At 40.7% G+C, this 17548-nt stretch overlaps 1 protein-coding gene across 1 annotated transcript in view; it reads right to left on the bottom strand.

Moving 5' to 3' along the window:
- Positions 1 to 17548, bottom strand: part of LOC146984753 (voltage-dependent calcium channel subunit alpha-2/delta-3-like) — a 119507-nt gene that overhangs the window by 70238 nt on the left and 31721 nt on the right. The window contains exons 4-5 of the mRNA XM_085782160.1: positions 13353 to 13412; positions 573 to 735 (exon numbers count right to left, since the gene is read on the bottom strand). Of these exons, the coding sequence (XP_085638286.1) occupies positions 573 to 735; positions 13353 to 13412 (223 nt within the window). The remainder of the gene's footprint in view (positions 1 to 572; positions 736 to 13352; positions 13413 to 17548) is intronic.

Genomic DNA, 17548 nt, shown 5'->3' with positions numbered 1-17548 from the left:
AATTTCATTCACTCTCCTCCTGTCACTCTCGTGTGCTCTTTCTCTTTTTTTCTACCTAGCTGTAATTAATCTGTTGCTCAGACCTTCCATCAGTCTGACTTAACCTACTTTCTTTCTCATTTACTTTCTCCTTCTTTTCCCCCCTCTCTCTCTCTCCATATAATTTCTTTGCCTGTGGTGGCTGGGTTAAGCCGACATGACATTCACTCTGTCCACTGAGCATTGTACAAGGCCATGACTTCATTGGTTGGACTTGGGTGGATGGTAAATTAGCAGAAAGTCTGATTATTTAACTGCTAATTAAGTCAGTGTGTGGTTGAGATGATCCAATGAGTTACAGTTAATGAACTCAAATCCTCCTCTGGACACAGGCGTACATCCATTTGCACCAGCTCTCATACTACAGTAACTGTGCTACGGAGGTTTGTTCATTTTTTTGACTGTGGTTTCAATTATCCACATTAGAGGAAACAAGCTGAGACGTATATTATATTTCCATGGCAAAGGTGTTAAGGTTAACCTTTCACACACACTTACAGTATATTATTGTAAATTATAAATAGTGAACATACCTTTGTTGTACATGTTGGTGGGTACCTGGACCACACTGAGGCTCAGGTTGACTGACAGGTTGTTAAAGTGGTCGTTGGGCTGCAGGATGAATTCTCCTCCAAGCTCTACGCTGTTCCCCTCCTCATCCACCTCATTGATCAGCACTGCATTGAAGTATTCATACTAGAAGGTAAGAACAGAGAGATGGGATTACACATACTGGTGCTTCACTGAATACTTTAAAATACAAACAGAACTCAGGTTCAACATATTCATCTTGATGAATCGTGTTGTGGCTCTATAGGATGACTTGGTCACGTAGATGCTGAGTCAGAGGATGGTGTGCGTACCGATGTAACCTGAATCCCTGGATCATCCCATACGTGCATGTTGCTACAGTGGGAAGCTGCTGACTTAACAGATCTCTCCTCTGCCTCCACACACTCCCTTCCAAGCTGGATGCTGCATGTGCTGCTCTGCCTCTTCTGTATTTTTAGGACTGCGCATACTGGGGAGACTATTAATAAATCATAGAGTTAGATAAATATAGAGCACATGGCTCCCTGCATCCCAAAGGCTCTGAAGTCTGAGCTACCACACAGGGGCACAGCCTACAAAGGCTGCAGCCAGTGCAGAACAAAAGACGACAAAGAGATAAAGATGCTCAAGCGATTGAAAAGAAAATTTGGCATTTTAGACGAAAAGCCCATAGGCAGGCATATTTTTGTCTGCTCGGGTGTAAATGAGCTACACATGCAGCTACAGCAAAACTACAACAAACTTGTGTCAACAGAAGCTCAAGTTGATCAAGACTTTATAAGATGGTTGTGTGCTTATCTGCAGAGAAACAGATGCAGTGCAGTCACATGAACTAACACAGCCTATAAAACTGTGCCCAAATAAGAAGTGAAGGCTGTGTACAAACTTTCAGGTTCTATGAGTGTGGCCTGAAAACTCGTTTTTTTTTTCATTTCAAACCAACTTTACTTTGATGACATCTGCAATCTTAGCCAGATGTCAATTCACCATAATGAATTAATAAACATTTTCTTCAACGCAATCCTCATTTACTCAGATGCAAAGGATAATGTGTGGTGTTAAGAATCTGATGTACAACCACCTTCACTCTTTTTTGAATAAAACTATCTAACTGTTCTCACTGTTAGCAGCAATGGCAGCAGCACTGGTTCAATTCCTACTGCAGGTGAATGATGGTGATTACGTGGCTCAAGGCCACACTGATTTCTCTTGTAATGATCAAGAGAATAGGGTTTGAAAAGGACCTCTGAGAAGAATGAATTGCCATTCTCAAGTGTCCAATACAAAACCTCAGCACATGTGTCATCATTCAGAAGGCTGACAGACACTTTTCGGACTTTGATTTCTGGCTGGGACTGAAAAGGCTGTAAGTCTAAGTACAGAGTGAAATTGTGCAGAGAAAACAGCATGGAGCACACATTTAAAAGAAACCATACCCCGACTATTCAAAAAACCCTGTTAAGCCTTTAGACCTTAAATATATTGTTGCTGTCGTGACACTGACCTCACTGAACTCTCTTCTTTATATTCCTCAATTAACACTCACCCCATCACTACCCTACCTTCTCTATTCTCACTCACTAACCTTCATTTGGGCTAAATATTTTCAGCTCCTCCTGAGGAACACCATCATCCCCTCAGCCCAGTGCAAAACACAGATAAAGCCATCAATTAGGCTGGCAAACGCAGAGCCTATCAGTGTAATTAATCAGCCCTGATTAGGCTTATTAGCCCTTTATCAAAGGGAACACTGCCATTTCAAGGTGAGGGAGCACAGACTTGCAATATTTCCCCCTATATTTTCCTTCTTGTCTTTTACCTGGTTGTTATTTGGAATGTGAGCATAACACTTAAAGTGTGTTTTCAAAAAACACTCTACTGTCTTTTCTTTTTTATTGTCTTTTAAGGGGCTGATTTTTTTTTTCCACGCAGTACACAAACCAAATGTCTCATCTTGAATAAGTGTGGCAGTGTTTCACATAATACAAGTCAGTGTAGGCCACAGGTTCCTTCATTCAGCATCTGTATGCAACTCACTCTTGACTCTTGACCCACCAATTGAGAATATCTGATCTACATTGACCTTTACATTGTTTGGGATACCAGCCATTTTCCACAACCAGTATGGTACCTACTTTTTCAGTGCAACAGGGTGAACAGAATCCAAATAAGCTGACTTTGACAAGGACATTTTTAAGTGAGAGTTGTTGTTTTGCTTTGGAGAACTACTACAAACTTGTGGATTAAAGAATAGACTAGAATTTCTATTTTTTTTCTAAAATGTGCTCTTCACACTCTAAAAACTTCTGGGTAAAAAGTAACCCATAATAGGTTATTTTTGACCCATCTCCTGGGCTAAAGGGACTACGAGGAGTTTCAGAGAGCTAAGTGTTTTCATACTACATGAGCCTTCGTGCGCACGGTGAAATTCTTGCGCTAGATGGACGAAAGCTAAAGCATTTACCAAGAATGTTTTCATTAATCAAGGATGAGAGTCTGAGGTTCGAAGACGATCAGATACCGTTGTAGTTCCGACCATAAACGATGCCAATATATCAAAGAGAAACAAATATAATTTGCACAAAACAAGCAAAACACCTGTTCAAAAGCTTCTGCTGAAAAAGGAGAGAAACTCAAAACTAACAAAACAAAACAAAACAACCAGCCAGAGATGTTGGTTGAGACCAAAAAGGAGCTAAGAGACAACAGATTATTGATATCAATCATCATATGGACACAAACACAACGGCAAATGAATGTAAACACTGCTTCATATCAGATGAATGCATAAATAGGTAACTGTTTGCTGACAGTTTATTCATAAAAAGGGTATTATATGTACTACAGACTATACAGCCTAATATCTTCTGAAACCTTTGTAGTTTGCTTTACTAACAAGGCTCTTGAGGCTCCTGGGCTGCAGTAGCACCACTTGAGCAGTGATCAGAAAACAGTTGCCCTTGACACCAGAAAGGGTCCAGTGGCATAAAATCTGGTGAGGTTGCAGGAATAACAACCTTCGGGTGTAGTGAGAAACTCTGGCGCAGCTTCTCATGCCAGAGAATTGCTTGCGTGTCCTCTTCTTCACCTCTGGCTTCCACTGTACCTGACCTCTCTTCCTCTGGCAATCGTCTCTCTATTCCCTGCCAAAGAGGGCCACAGTATCCACAGCCAGCCCTAATTTAACCTGATTATCACCTTCAGGTCCTCTTCAGGTCTCTCTCACCAAGTTGCTCTCCAGCCAAAAGAAATTAGAAAAACAAAACACATGTACAGAGAATAGATTAATATTAACTATCCAAATTGACTTTCAGCTAAAAGTATAGTTAGAGATTACAAAGGAAAGAACAGAATGACTGTTTTTTTTTTCAACGGTCTTTTATTTTTTTTTTTTCAATTATTCATTCTTTTCAAATAATTCAATGCTTTTAACAAGCACAAATTACCTCTCTGTAAATGATGTAAAGGATAAAATGGAGCAACTGTAGAAAATCTTCATAAGATTTATTCAGACATTTCAGTGCACAGGGTGTAACTGTATAGAGCAAAGGATTTATTTCCCCCACTTGGGAACAAAGAAACCAGAAATGACCTAAACTAGAATAAACTAGGATAGTAAAAAAAAAAGTTCTTGAGTTTATACACAATGTACACACAGGCTACAACACACACACATACAGTAGAGTATACACACACTGTGACACATGGTACAGAGGCTTAGCCAACTGCACCTGCAGAAGACAAGGCCCCATTGCGTCTTCACTCTGTTCTCTTTCTGCCACTGTCTAGTTAGTACCTGTTCTATCATCCTGTCTCTCATTTCCTCTGTCTCACCCTCCCAACCTGTTTTTTTCCTTTCCCCTTTTCTGGCTCAGCCTGTTTGCTTCTACCCATTGTGCTGGCTGGGCTCTATGCAATCCTCATCAAGTTCTTCACCACCCTCTCTCTCTCTCATGCTGGTATTCAGCTCCTGTGGCGTCTCTTGTGCATACGGCTCTCATTGGCAAGGTTTGGTTCTAATCAGTTCTATCTGTGAGACCAGCGTAGCAATTGCCAGGTTGCCTCTGTCTATCTCCCCTCTGTCTTGTTTTCCGTCCTCCCTCTGTCCTCTCTGCCTGTGTGACAGCTGGAATAAGAAAGTAAGCCAAATCTCAATCTCTAAATAAAAGTAACTTTGAACACCTGCAGCTCTCTCACACACACACACAGAGAGAGAGAGAGAGAACATTTTTATAATGGCAATGACTATCTCAAGATTCAAGACAGAAAACAAATCACTAATGACTTCATTAAGAGAAACTATCTAAGTTGTGCAGAAGGAAGTCTCTTGAAAGATGGTGGGAGAAAAGGCAAAGACAAGAGAAAAGGCCACCCAAGGCACTGGCTGTTTAGAGCATTGGGAATCAAGTAAAAAAAAAAGAAATAAAAAAAGTAGAACAAACAATGGTTAATGAGTCTGTTAATTTACTTATTTAAATTCACAGGATGTGGCCTTTAATTTTGATTAAAATTGTTCCCATCAGCTTTTGAGTTTCAATCATGTGGGAGTGTGTGTGTGGGTGTGTAAATGGAGGCAGAGGCAAACCATAGTGTGTATGTGTGCAGCCCTGCACGCACCCGAGCATCACTTGATGCTGTCTGTGTACAGCATGGGTGGAAACGCATGTGTGTGTGTGTGTGTGTGTCCAAGTGTGGGTGTATGTGTTGAGTAAGTCAATTATGCCATTCCAGCATTACAGTCAAGGAGTGCCCAGTGCCACTAATGCAGTCCCTGATCATGGTGTTAACAACCTGATCTTTAACGCTGGAGTGCATTACGCTAAGAGATCGCACATGGAGCAGCAGCACCCACTCACTCGGTGTGGGACTGACACAGAGGGAGAGGAGGAGGAGGAGGAGGAGGAGGAGGGGTGAGTGGAGATAAACAGTGGAGCATATTTCACTTGTCTGTTTCAAAATAAAAGCTATAGAAGAATGGATGTCCTTACGATGTGATATGTGACACTTTACATCAAACTGTCATTGCTGCACTGACTGACATAGAAGATAAATATATATCCAATAACACAAGGGAGATAATTATTGTTATTTAACTATAAATTAAACATGCTAGCATTTTCTGCCACACTCTTGAAAGACATACTTTCCATTGTGTGTACACAAAAATATTCACTATATTCTTTTTGGCTTTGTTTATTTCAGGTATATCTTTTTATCTGCCAATTTTATAAGTTGTAAATTCTTTTGAGTTTTTTGTGTTGTTTTTCTTTTAGTAATTTCAAGGTCTAGACAAATCATCAGGTCAATCAAAAACATTCATAACAAAAAAACAAGAAACACATATTCATTCATACTGTTGTTTCAAAAGAAAGTCAAATGCCGTCATGTCATAAATTTTTAGGTCTAAACTAACTAAACTTTTTTGCACATACCATTTCATTATGATTTCATTATGATTTACTTATCTAGGTGAGGTAGGATATCAATAAATAAAATGTGAATGATCATCTCTACAATAACAGAAACAGTTTTATCTCATTAGGTTTTAATCTTAATCACCTTTACCGTTTATCATTTTCTTTTCTTTCAGCAGGCTTTCTATTAAATGTGTGTTTTTGTTATTGTATATTAATGTGTTCTTCTTATAGCATGCTGAGATTGTCAGTTTTCTTTTAACAATTCCTCTCAATATTTTCTTTTAAATCTTTGATCATTTATATTCCTTTCAAAGTTAAACAGTTTCATACTGTATGTAAAATACCCCAACATGGCCTCAGTAGGAGTAACACTATGACGAACCTTCTTTACTACTTCTGTGGACTTTTACTGACCTGTCAGAATCTTTTTTTGTGAGTGCTAGGTGAGACTTGTGCAGAGTGGAATTATAGAGACACATATTTAGCACCGACTTTAATACTGCTGTTTCCAAACGATCACTGAGTTCAGAGGCTTTTATCAAGCTGTTGCCTAAATTTGCCACGCAATGTTATTAGTGTAAGCTGCTGTTTTTAAAAATACTTTTTTGAGCACATTTTTTTAATACAGCCTTAGTTATAATTGTGTATGGTAGGAACATGAACTGAATTAGTCACTTCATGGAGTAGCACCTTTGCAGTTTAGTGTCCCACATACACCCCAGTCATGCACACAGACTGGGTGCAAATGCATGACCCACATGCATATGCTCACATGCAAATAAAAAACACCCACTGTTGATTTTGATAAATACTCTCACAGCAAAAAGCGCAACAATGAGTCACGAGCCTCAGGGGGCAAAGAGGGAGAGTGAGACAGAGAGGAGACCACAAGTGAAAGGGGGACGTGGGGTGTAGGGGGGTGGTGGTGGTGTTAAGTGTGACGCTCCACCCTCTGGTGTTCACTTTCAACTCTCATCTCCACTTCAACTCTACTCTGTTCCTCATCCACCTCCCCACTCCCCTCTCTTCACGGTTGGGAAAGGGGAAGACACCGATCCCCGAGTGTGGAAATGTAAGTGGAAAACAACCAGGGGGCATGGATACAGGTAATCAGAGAGTAAACAAGACCGCAGATTGAGTAAATAACTTGGAGGAAAGGCCAAGTATGGGCTCATGTGGTGGGCTTAAAATCCTTCTTCGCGCATCTTAAAATTTGTGCCCACTCACTCTGACAAAACATGAGTGAAAGTCATCAGCCACGTGAGGTAATGTTGCTCATTGCACAGCTTAGAAAACTCTTCTGTGTGCGAGGACAACATCATGCAATCAATATTATTTAGCGTAATCAATGCACTATTGTGTACGATGCATGATAAGAATTATGTTACAGCGAGGCTTTGAAGAGTGCACAAAGCAGCATGTTGATAAAAACAAATGAAATGCTAGTTAAGCTTTATCCAGCAGATCTTGTGTTCTCTGTCCAAAGGAAATTAATAATTCATTTGATAACTGGGTGCTTATCTCCCCAGACTCTCTCTAGACTTTGAATTGTGAAGTCAGTCTACAATGAAAGCCAGATAAATCCTCCTACCTGATGTTTCAGGTTCTCAGCTTCTGTGTGATTTATATGAAAACCAGCAGTTGGCTCTGTGCTGATTGCACCATATCTCTTTAATTTCCAGGCTGAAAATAAGTTAGTTTTCTGAAAATCACAGTGTTGGTGGTTCCAGTTTTATTGAATGTTAGTTCATCTAAAGACAAATGAGCAAATACCATACTGTATAAATGCCATGTCATTAAGATGTATGTGGAAATCTTTTTAAGATCAAAGACTTTCGATCAAATTTGTTCTGGTTCTTGCATGACAAATACTATGATACAAACACAACACAACAAAAAAGAGAAGCTAATGAGGACAGTGTATTGCGAATGTTTTTTGTTTTTTAATCTCTCATACTCAGAAATGAACTGAAACAGATTCATTCAAGGTTTGTAAAGGCTTGTCAAAGCCAGTAATTCTGAACTTGTAGACGAGGATACCTTGAAATGCTTGGTGCCTGCAGGTGAGGTGTAATATGTGTATAGATAAGGAAGAAGCAGTGTATATATGTAAGTGTGCATGTGATACATTCATGCGTTATATGTTGGGCAGTCAAGGCCAACTCTTGAATAAATGGCTTAGAAATCCCATCTTCGCATCACTGGCCATGCATGCGACAGGACAGCGAGGCAGAGTGTGGGTATACAGCTGCAATCACTCAGGTCAAACAATTTTTGCCAGTAATATGACAAGCATATTGGCAAACTAACAAGCATGTGGCCACCTCTCTGCACTATGGTAATACCCTTGACAAGGGAGTGTGAGAACAAAAAGTGACAAAAAAAAGAAGATTAAACATTTCTCTCCCTCCGCTCCCTCCAGTCTGGGGCTACATTTTCAGCCAGTATCGGGCTTGGCAATTGGCTGTTTGTTTCCAACCTCCAAGGAAGGATTTCATTGGCTGCAGAGGGCATAGGAGACTGCTCTCTGCTTTCCTATTTACAGTACATGAGCATTGCGGGTAAAAGAACGAGGGAGGAAAATCGCAGCAGATTACCGTGCCAATTTCACATGGAAGCAGAAGAGCTCTGGAAAGGATAGATAAGGAAATTCCTATCAAACTGCTGCCAGCCAAATATGTATCCAATAGCGAAAAAAAACACACAAACATTTTATAATAAACCCCGAATAGTGATGGAGGAGGTTTCACCCTACAGTGTGGATGTGGTATTTTTAGCACAGCTGGTGATAATTACCATCTATTCACCACATTCTGCAGTAAAAAGCACTATTAGAAATGCCACCATCAGAGCGGTGCAGAAATGAACACACACACACAGGTGTGGATATACAACAGTAATAACATGAACAAGCATATTCAAATGCACATATAACGCAACTAAAAAACAAAAAATGTGATTTGCAACCAAAAAATGCTCAAACATTTAATTTGATGCCCTGGCAATTCAAAATACAATTAGCTGAGAGAAATTAATGGCTGTGACATAATTCGCCAAGAGGTACTGAAACCTGCTTAACGAAGGATAAATACTAAAAAAAAAAACACACACACACACACACACACACACACACACACACACACACACACACACACACACATACAATGAGACGTAAGCACATACCAGCTCACATGGACACACGAACATGGGTACAGAACAAAGCTGATTATTACTTGTTATAACCATGATGACTGAACGGGTGAAGCAGTGAAACCTCTCATTTGAATAGGGACTTATTTTGCATTTCATCTTTGACCATCACGGCTTTTTAATGCATTTACATAATTTAGCAAGTTCTCGATATGTTGTTGATGTTATGTGCTTGTTGCCCAGCAGTAACTTTACTTTACTGATGGCAAAGTTGATGATACGTTTACTAGGCTATAAAGGTTTAATTTTCTTCTTAGTATTAATATGAATGATTATGGTATTTTATCATAGTGTCACTGTAGGATCCATAATAAGGATTATATTTGTGTGTTTGAGTGTTGGAATGATTATGGCTAATGGAAACCTGAAAGTCCTACAGGCAATGGGCTCCTGATTTGATGTCCTACTTTTTCGGTCTAATTTCTTTGATCAAACACCAACTACATCTGTCATTACCGTATGTTAATCTCTGATTAAAGTGATCGGTATTGCTGCAGTAACACACAATGCCAACAAGCATCTGGCATGTATATATGTTTGTCATCAACATGATCATTTTTCTCCTGCTTTATCACTCACTCCTTTCTCTTCCTATTTTACCCATTTGTACCCATTGATTCAGCTGGGGTCCAAAAGTGTGACACCACTTTTTGCTATCAGGCTTCTGTACATTTTCCAGAATGGTTTTCACACCCAGAGTGAACTTTCTGCAATCAGCTGTAGGTATTTTTACAGGTGGATTGCCCATGATTGTCACACAGTAGAAAGAAAAAGTGACTTTTTACAAGTAAAAAAAAAACAAAACAAGAAAAACACAACACCTTTAAAAAAAACAAAAAAAACACTGTGAGACAGCAGTGCGTTATGGTCTAAATTTGGATCTCATGTCTCTCAGTACAAAACTGTGGGTCTTGACAGAAGCACCTGCTGATTCTTAGTAGCTTAAACCTTAAACCTTATAAGTGCAGTAGCTTATTATTTTCTTATATCAAACACCACTGTATAACTCATGCCAGAAACTAACGGTTATTTTCATTATAAAATAATCTAATATTTACTTTCTTCATTAATTGATTAATTGCTGTAATGTAAGACATTTATGAAAAATACATATCAAATATTCACAGTTCCAGGATAGCATCCTATACTGACTTGCAATTAAATAAAACTGACAAAAAGCAAGCTGGAAACTGGTTGGAGAAATGTCTTCAACAATTAATTAATTTTTCATGGATGAACGGTTTTACTTATCTACATCAAACAATTAATATTAAACAACATCCAAACCTAATTGGACCACAAATACCAGATCTTGCTCCTCTTTGAAGCTTTGTTTAAGAGTTAATGGGATTTTCTTTTAAAGCGCAGGAGACAAAGTTGCAGAGCATGTGGAGAATCAGGCAGGTGACTGAAAAAAGGAGAAGGGAAACGGGCACTATGAGAGACTCAGATTCAGAGCTGGACAGCAGTCAGTGGTTAAATTTAGTAATTGATCCTCCTTAATGACCCATGACAGTAGAGAACCACAGGGCATTCACTGTAATGCCTTAAAGAGCTGACAGAGTAAACACATACTCACCGCCACAGGCACAGACACAGGCACAAGCACACATAACACACACCACAGAGTTTAAAAGTAGTTTAGCAGCAAATTCTCCCAAGTCGGCTTAGCATCATATTTCCTCTTTAAAACTCAAGTTTCTGTTGTTGCTCCTCCTACTTTAATAAACTCTGCTCTGAGATGTGCTCGATGCGCAGCAACATCACAAGTGCACACACACACACACACACACACACACACACACACACACACACACACACACACACACACACACACACACACACACACACACACACACACACAATATAAAGCTGCACTCTAAAAAATAAAGCTGCTCAAATGGATTTGAGGCAGAACCATGAGAGCAGAGGCTGGGTTTGGGGGTGTGTATGCAGATATGATTAGCTGAATGCATTTGCCCAAGTCTGCAGAACTGAGGGTGGAACTCCCAGGGAATAGTTTAAAATGTGTTGAGTTTTTGAGTAGGACTACGACGGCGATATAATACCATAAATAATTCATGATTTATGTTTCAGACTCAAAATTTGTTTGTTACTGTAAATTCTGGCATAAAAACATGAGGATTAATTGCTTCACCTCTGACAAAATAGATAAGAAGCTTCCCACACACAATTCAATCGCTACTTATTATTATACATCTGTAGGCAAAATCATGGTAGATTTATTCTGCTGAGATTAAAGGTTGGGACAACAATACCCCAGGGTTTCCCCCTAAATGTTAAACTCTTCTGATGCTCAAACTACTATAAACAAATAGAACAAGATTTAACAGCAAATACTCTTGTCAACTGAAGCACTAATGAACATCTGCCTGTGAAGCGTCTGTCTTTTGCAACAAACATAGAGGTATGGTCCAGGTATATACCAGAGACCTACCATTTACTAGTGATTGGTTTCCTGTTTGTAATCGGTGATGTGTGTAATGAGGAGGGTGAGCTGGGGGTTAAACTCTTGTCACAATGTGATGATAGCTCATGTATAGACGTTTTCATTATTTTTGAAATAAAGCAATTTAACTAATTACTAATCAATCTTCAGGGATACATTTTATTATAGTTTCTTTACTCAAATTTACACTATTTAAATCCAGTACTCTGTAATGATCTCTCCACAACTCTACCCTCATCACCCGTCTCCAGGTCGTTCCACTTCTCTATTTGCATCTCTGCTTGTTCTCCAAAAGGGTCTGCCTGTGGCGCAGCCTCCTGCTTGCCCACCAGAAGGGCTCAGTGAGTCTTCACCTTCTGCCACCACCTGCTCAGACAGACTCCTCAAACTCCATCCTGGTCCTGTCCTCACCAACACCCTCTGGACTGGACCCGCCTGTCTGTCTGTCCAGCCTCAATGGTGGAACTCCTCCTGAGTCACCTGGTCTGGCACCCCAGCCTCTGTCTCCAGCCCTGGTCCTTCGCTCAGCTCCGTTCTGCTGCTGAGCCGTGCCCCTTTGGGCCAGACAGGTGCAGAGCAGGGGGCCTCAGGAGCTGGGCATGAGATTGGGGTTGGAGACAGAGGTCCGGGCAGACAGGCCGGGCAGCTGTTCCCCTGAGTTTCTCAGCCCCTTTTTCTCAGAGCTGCAGGAGGAAGTGCAGGGTACAGAGCCAGCTCCACAGAGAGCCAGCTCCACAGAGACACCGGTTCCCAGCTCCACAGCCAAGCTTCAACCACAGATCTCCAACTCACTGCCCTTTTTATGGACTTTATGTTTGAAGTCCTGTGTATTAAATCCTATTTTATTTTGAAATTATACCTTGTTGTGTGTCTGTTGGATGTGTTATTTCTTGTTCATCCCTCTTTTGTAATTATCTGTGCTGCCCTGCTGTGTTTCACCTACACCCAGCTATCCCTGCTTCCCTTTATGTTTTCAAGTGTCTTTCCTCTTTCTTATAAAGTATTGTCAGTTTGTACATTTCTTCTTGTGCCTCTTCATTTTTCACAGTTTATATTTTTGCTTCTGTTCTTATGAAGTACATTTTGTGTTTTCTCTCCTTTAAAAAAAAGTTCACAAAGAATTCACATTCACTCCTTGACAGTACAGTATAATGATGTATGGTGTAACCGACGTAATAATGTATTATCAGGTAATATTGAAATTTCCTACTTTCAATATCGAACATTTTCTTTACATTGCTCATGCAATTCTTTCGGTTCACAGCATAAAAAAATAACTCCTCATGACATCCTCGTGATATGCATGTTTCGAGGCTCGTCTGCTCCAGTGAGACTGTGAATATGTGACAGTGTGACCGTAACGCGGCCAGACATACGCTGACAAAATGATTACAGAGAAATGTGCACTAACACACTTTTAAAAGACTGTTAAGCCTAGTCATGTGCAACAGACTACGAACAACATTGCTAATGTTTCTGCCTGTCTCTCCCCTGTTGTGTTTATAGAGGCCCATGTCAGTCACCGGACCAATCTCACACAGCACACGGGCTTCTGTCGGATTAATTATCTTCAGCATGAATTAATGGGCATGTTGGTTTTTTATGGTGGTTGGGTGGTCCGTATATACGCAGATGCGGGGGGAACACACACACAATACACATACCTGTAGGTTTGGATCCTCCTCATGCTGTAGGTGAGCTTCCTCTGCCGCTTCCACCAGCCTCTACAGGAGAGGAGAGATATAATAGCTTTAGCACAAAAGTGAATTGATTAAGGGGGTCAAAAAATAATAGGCAGAGAAACATCCATACAGAAAACAGCATTACAACTGGCTTTATAAGTACCCCTAAGCACTAGACCAACACTTCAACCCCTAAGGACACACATACACACAGACACAGATAGCAGACAGACATTTGGCGATCTTGTGAAAAGAGGCTATTTTCCTAAATGGTTCAGCAGTAAAGGTAATGACTGCCTCGGGTTCTTTGGACACAACCACAACAAACTCCATCATCAGTTCATGCTGTTTTACACATGCACTCTCTCTCTCTCATGCACTCAGTAACACACACATACACAAACATACACACACACTCTCACTCCATCATCACCCTCTTGCTGCTACCGTCTGCTGTGTGTGCCTGTAGGGTGGTGCGGGTATCCGTGTGCCTGTATGAGACAACGTTTTGCTCTCTCTCACTTCCTCTCTCGTGGGAACAATCACCTTTTGAAAATAGCTTTTTGTCAAAAGCAGGCAACAAGATGTCATCGTCATCACTCTTCAATAAAGGACAATCACAGAGAAATGTAAGTTGCACAGTGACATTTAAATTAAACTTCTCCCTGGTTTATGGTTGTCTCTGGGTTTGCAGCAGTAACAAGGTGAGAAAAATATTAGACCACAGAAAGAGCTAGAATCCAAAATTGTAACCCTTGTTACAGTGTATAGATGGTTAGCCTGAGAAATACATCATTCGGACACAGACCGTTTGAATATGACGAGGTGTGACGTCACCCATTGTTGGGCATTGGAGCAGGTTGGAGTTCTTCAAGTCTCATGTTGTCCAACTAATTATCAAAATCCCAAAGATGTTGACTTTAAAAACAGCAAAAGACAGGAAACCCTCACTGCCAATGAATGTTGGCAGGTTTGCTTGATGAATCACTTGTTGTCAATTCATTTTTGTTGCTTCTCTAATTGATTTCAGCATTAGTGAACATGTGTGCTTATGTGGGAGTTTGTGTATATATGTGAGACATCTTGTTGCCCCAGAGGGTGATTTGTTTTCACAGTTTGTCCTTGTATTTCACATAGAAACCACCAAGATATGCAGCACACAATACTTTGTCACGAATACGCATGCACATTCATGCTGCACATATCCCAACTCACATTTCTATACATGTAAATGCACGCTCACACAGATGTGTCAACAGTGTCAGCAAGGCACTTTGTGCATAAGGGACAAGGCTCCTGCCAAAACAGGCTCTTCTCTATTTTAAAGCTCAGCATCTATGACCAGAAAAGCAGCCATGTAAAAAGCAGACTGAGGTTATGATCAGTGTTATTTGCTAGTACAAAGCATGTCATGGCCCTCTCCTTCAGGGATGCAGATTATTTTGGAGGGCGTATGCGTGACGCCGGAGAGTTTTCTGAGCATGGGGTCTTTGCTTATCCTCAAGTAAGATGGCATAATCACAGTATGTGAGATATAAAGTGATGGATGAGAGGCGAGATACAGTTATTTGTAAGCTGCAGAGGAAGGGACAGAGGTTACTCAACGAGCGCCTCTGGTGTATGTGTTGGTGATGATGGTAACTATATCAATTACTACAGTGGTGTCTAAGGACATTGTAAATCGGTGCTCAATAAAATCAGTCTATGGTAGTAATGGCCGGTGTACAACAGCACAGAAAGGCTAAAGGTGAAGGGCCTGTGGGAAGCTTTTCTGGCCTTGATCTTAACTGTCCGTGACCCTCACCCACCAACGCCCTCTCAATCCAAACAGACACACAAACACACACACTTCTTTCTACTTCTAGCTGTGATGCACATGGTATGTTCTTAGTGCAAATCACTCTTCTCATTCACAGCTGGTCGTGGTGTCTATGAGTTTTGGTAATGCACTTCCATTTTGCATTTCCATTCAAATGGCTTTACTCGTAAAACCACTGCAATCAGCCTGCTTATTTCAGCTGAGCCATGTGTGAGAGTGTGTATGTGTGTGCTGCTGCTGCTGCTGCTGCTGCTGCTGTTGTGTGCAGGCAGGCTGTTTTGGGAAGCAAACACTGTAATCTAGAACCTGGCCAATCATTTTTCTTCACCATAGCAACACACCTGGCTGGCCATCGCATATCACTCTGTACTTGGTTCCATTCGGCTATTGATTCATGTATTTGGCATGTTACAGGCAGAGAGGGAAAAGCTAAACAGCGAACACCTCTGTGTCCTCTTTGGCCTGACAGATCTTTTTCGGAATCAAATAAGAAACTCTTATGTCTATGTGAGGGCATGTGTGCTTGTGTTTGTGTGCATCCGGGCACTAAGAGGCATCACAAAACCTCCAGCAGGTGCATCTGCTGGAAATTCACAACAAAGCATGCTCCAGGAACAAACAAAGATAAGGACGGCGGGATAAAGGGAGGATGTGAGAGGAATGAGAGAATAACATTCCCTAAAGGTCTGAATGCTTAACCTCACACTCCCAGCAAAATGTCAGACTCTGCCTGTAAAGCCGGTGTCGATAGAAACACACTTTTCGCATTTATGAGTGGGTGATGGTGTGTGTTTGCGTGCACACGCGTGAGTGTTAATGTTTTCCTCAGCTGACACGTGTTAAGATATTAGCCCTCTGACCTATTTTGTCTTGCAGCTACTTTTGCAAATGTCAATCACTGAATGCAAGAGTATGTTAGTGAGTGTGATGAAATCTGATTGAATCCAAGTATGAAAAAAAAAGTCACAGTATTGTTTCTTGTGGTAAAGTCAAAATCAAGCCTATTAGTATGTCCTATTGCAAATAAAAACAGTTACCTTTGAGAATTGCACAATCCATCACCCATGGAATACATTCATAGATACATGGCCGATGATAATTTCATCTCTACTGCAGTCTACTGAACATTTAAACACTTGATTCCCAGCGGCGGATAATCTATTCTGGCATATTATTCATGTAGTGTAGCTTACCATGGAGGAAGATGGGACTTAGAGCTCTTGGGTAAAAATAACTTCCATCATGGCAGGGAGTTTTTCAATTGGAAAAACAGATTAGAGATAAGTAGGTACTACTCACTCCTCTGAATTTCAATTCTACCATATCACCAGGATGAACATTCCAGGTGGTGTGTTTGTCTTTGTGTGGATGTTGTGTTGCTGTGGACATACCCAAGTGTGTGTGTGTGTGTGTGTGTGTGCTCTGCCTGTACGCGTGTATTTGCGTGTCTCTGATATATTCAAATGAGCCTGCCACATCTTTTTGTCAATAGGTGGTCCTGCCAAGGTGCATGATGCAGTTTAAAAAGAAAGAGGAAATGACTTTTCTTCTCAAGTCATTCTGTCGAGGCTGGGGCTTAGTACGTGATGACAGCAATAATTAAACTGACACAGTCAGAGAGGTAGCCCCCCACCCCACCAGACACACATACACATGTGCGTACACACTTACAAGCCTTCACTGTAGCTGACAGCCGAACACACAGAGGTAACAAGACTCGCTGAGGTAACTGGATTTGTTAACGCTATAGAAAAAGAATCTGGCATCTCTACCTGATTACAGATCCCTGATTGTCTGCTGGCCTCCGTCTTCACAGAGCTGCCATTCGCAACACAAACCTGATTAGACCAGGCCCAACTCATCTGGACATGGGCAGGCTCTATTTTTCTTTTAATTCCCTCAGGCTCATTTTATTTGCGATTTGTTTTGAGCAAAATCTAACTACAAGAAGCCAGATGTGTTAACACGTGACGTTCCCATGTAGCTTTGTCAGCACACGTAAGCAATGATGCCTGGAAAGACTCTGTTAGCATCAATGTTTTTGACCTACTGAAAGGACACATCTGAGGAATAGCATAAAGTTTATGATATTTATATTATTAGGTTTGAACTTGACTTTCTTAAAGGGGAACTATGAAAGTCCAGTCACTTTTCTGCTTTTTGTTAAAGGGACAACGAGGAGTTTGTATTTGGTTATAAAAAAGTCTCATATTAATGTGGATGAATCTACGTTACCCACACTTGTTAATGGGTCCATTTTCAATAAATATATTGTTTTGTCTTTATCATTATTTTGTTATTATTATTAGTGGTCGCTCGCCCAGCGTTTCCTACTTTCAGTTTCGCGGACACTGCCCGG

The sequence above is a fragment of the Trachurus japonicus genome, chromosome 7, assembly GCF_045865225.1.
Source record: "Trachurus japonicus isolate A0001 chromosome 7, Traja_1.0".
NCBI classification, from domain to species: domain Eukaryota; kingdom Metazoa; phylum Chordata; class Actinopteri; order Carangiformes; family Carangidae; genus Trachurus; species Trachurus japonicus.
The sequence above is the reverse complement of the archived record's forward strand: the minus strand, read 5'-3'. Positions and strand labels throughout refer to the sequence as shown.